This window comes from Vollenhovia emeryi, unplaced genomic scaffold (genome assembly GCF_000949405.1).
Source record: "Vollenhovia emeryi isolate VEMERY1.0 unplaced genomic scaffold, V.emery_V1.0 DF949232.1, whole genome shotgun sequence".
NCBI lineage: Eukaryota > Metazoa > Arthropoda > Insecta > Hymenoptera > Formicidae > Vollenhovia > Vollenhovia emeryi.
The window spans coordinates 1-1,368 of record NW_011957134.1 but is presented as its reverse complement, the minus strand read 5'-3'; the positions used below and the strand labels follow the sequence as shown (position 1 = coordinate 1,368).

Below are 1,368 nucleotides of genomic sequence, written 5' to 3'. Positions count from 1 at the left end.
TTACCGCCTGCCCCGCAAGGACACTGAGCAACCTCCTTAAATCATTGCGTACATCAATTATTACTTTGTAAAATAGACGCCGAAATGCACCTGTCCTCTCGGTTACTCCGGCATGTACTGCGAGACCAACATTGATGACTGCGCGCAGGATTCTGAGGGCAATGTGCCATGCAAGAACGATGGCAAGTGCTCCGACGGAGTGAACAAGTTCATATGCGACTGTGATGGCACCGGATATACCGGAATCGATTGTTCCATCGACGTAGACGAGTCAGAATCCGAAGACTGATTGTGGACACGGCAAATGTGAGAATCTGCTTGGCATCTATTCTATCAGTGCATCTGCGACTACGGTTATTGCGGCTACAATTGCAGCATGGAAAATCTCTGCCAGGAGGTGAGTCCTTTAGACACTTGCTGAGCAAGTAAAAACGTAAACGAGCGTGATTCATGAGTGACGTTGAAAAGAGATTCCAAAAATTTTTTAATAACAGGGTACAAGGATTAACAGAAAAACGGAAAATTGAGAAAATTTAATAGATAATGAAATATTACGAGTTCTTCTCATTAAAGTGATTATTTCATGATAAATTCCTGTTTTGTTTTTACTTAATTACGTCCCTAACGGAACATGATACCATTGGAATATTCTATAATATTATATATAAACGTATATAAACGCGGAGACCGGCGCGGACGAGGACTGGTTAAGTTACGCGCACGCGGACGACTTGTTAATGGTAGACGCTGTCGTAGATGCAGCTATATGAAGTAAAATTGCAATTTCAACAGAGTTTTATCACTGCCTTTGCCGCAGGTGCCATTTGAGCCGCAAAGATTATTTATGAACGTTAAGACGGGAAGAGTGTATCATCCCGCGCCGAAGAAAGCGGGTGGGATCGGCTTGGTGAGATCCAATCTGGCTATCGAATTTAGAGCTCTGTTCAACTTCGAGAACGGCGAGGGGAATGCGCCGACGAAGTTTGTCTGGAGAGACAAACGGCACCAGCTTGATATGGAATGGTACAGAGACAAGCTATCATGACTGAGATACTCGAAAGTAACGGAAACTTTGTAAATAATTTACAATCCGATTGTATAACTGTAGGAAAAGAGATTTTCTGGCGATCTGAGCATGAACATATTACTTAATTTCAATATATTCTTTTCTGTAGTTTTATGGTACAGAGATATATATATTTTATAAATCTTTTAAAAATATATGTATACACTCATATATATATATATGTTCTTCAATTTTGTAAAATTCTATGTTTCGCAATAAATTAACATACAGCTGAAATGTCAAAGATCCTGGCGGTACTATCCCCAATCAACAAAATGATGTTTAAAAAATATTTTTTTTAA

The 1,368-nt window shown here is 39.6% G+C and overlaps 1 protein-coding gene across 2 annotated transcripts; it reads left to right on the top strand.

Moving 5' to 3' along the window:
* The first annotated feature begins 11 nt into the window (after nt 1-11).
* On the top strand, nt 12-1,254 carry LOC105555958 (UPF0598 protein CG30010-like). 2 transcript variants are annotated; one of them, XM_012003011.1, is made up of 2 exons: nt 12-397; nt 818-1,254. In XM_012003011.1, the coding sequence occupies exons 1-2, from the start codon at nt 377-379 to the stop codon at nt 1,043-1,045; spliced, it is 249 nt and encodes an 82-aa protein (XP_011858401.1). In that variant the 5' UTR covers nt 12-376; the 3' UTR covers nt 1,046-1,254. The 2 variants fall into 2 exon arrangements, with proteins under 2 accessions (XP_011858401.1, XP_011858408.1); XM_012003018.1 differs by lacking the exon at nt 12-397 and adding an exon at nt 655-740.
* The last annotated feature ends 114 nt before the right edge of the window (nt 1,255-1,368 follow it).

Coding starts and splice junctions, on each gene's coding strand:
- LOC105555958 (XM_012003011.1), top strand. CDS start 377: ATGGAAAATCTCTGCCAGGAG. Junction 398..817: donor TGGAAAATCTCTGCCAGGAG/GTGAGTCCTTTA, acceptor CCTTTGCCGCAG/GTGCCATTTGAGCCGCAAAG.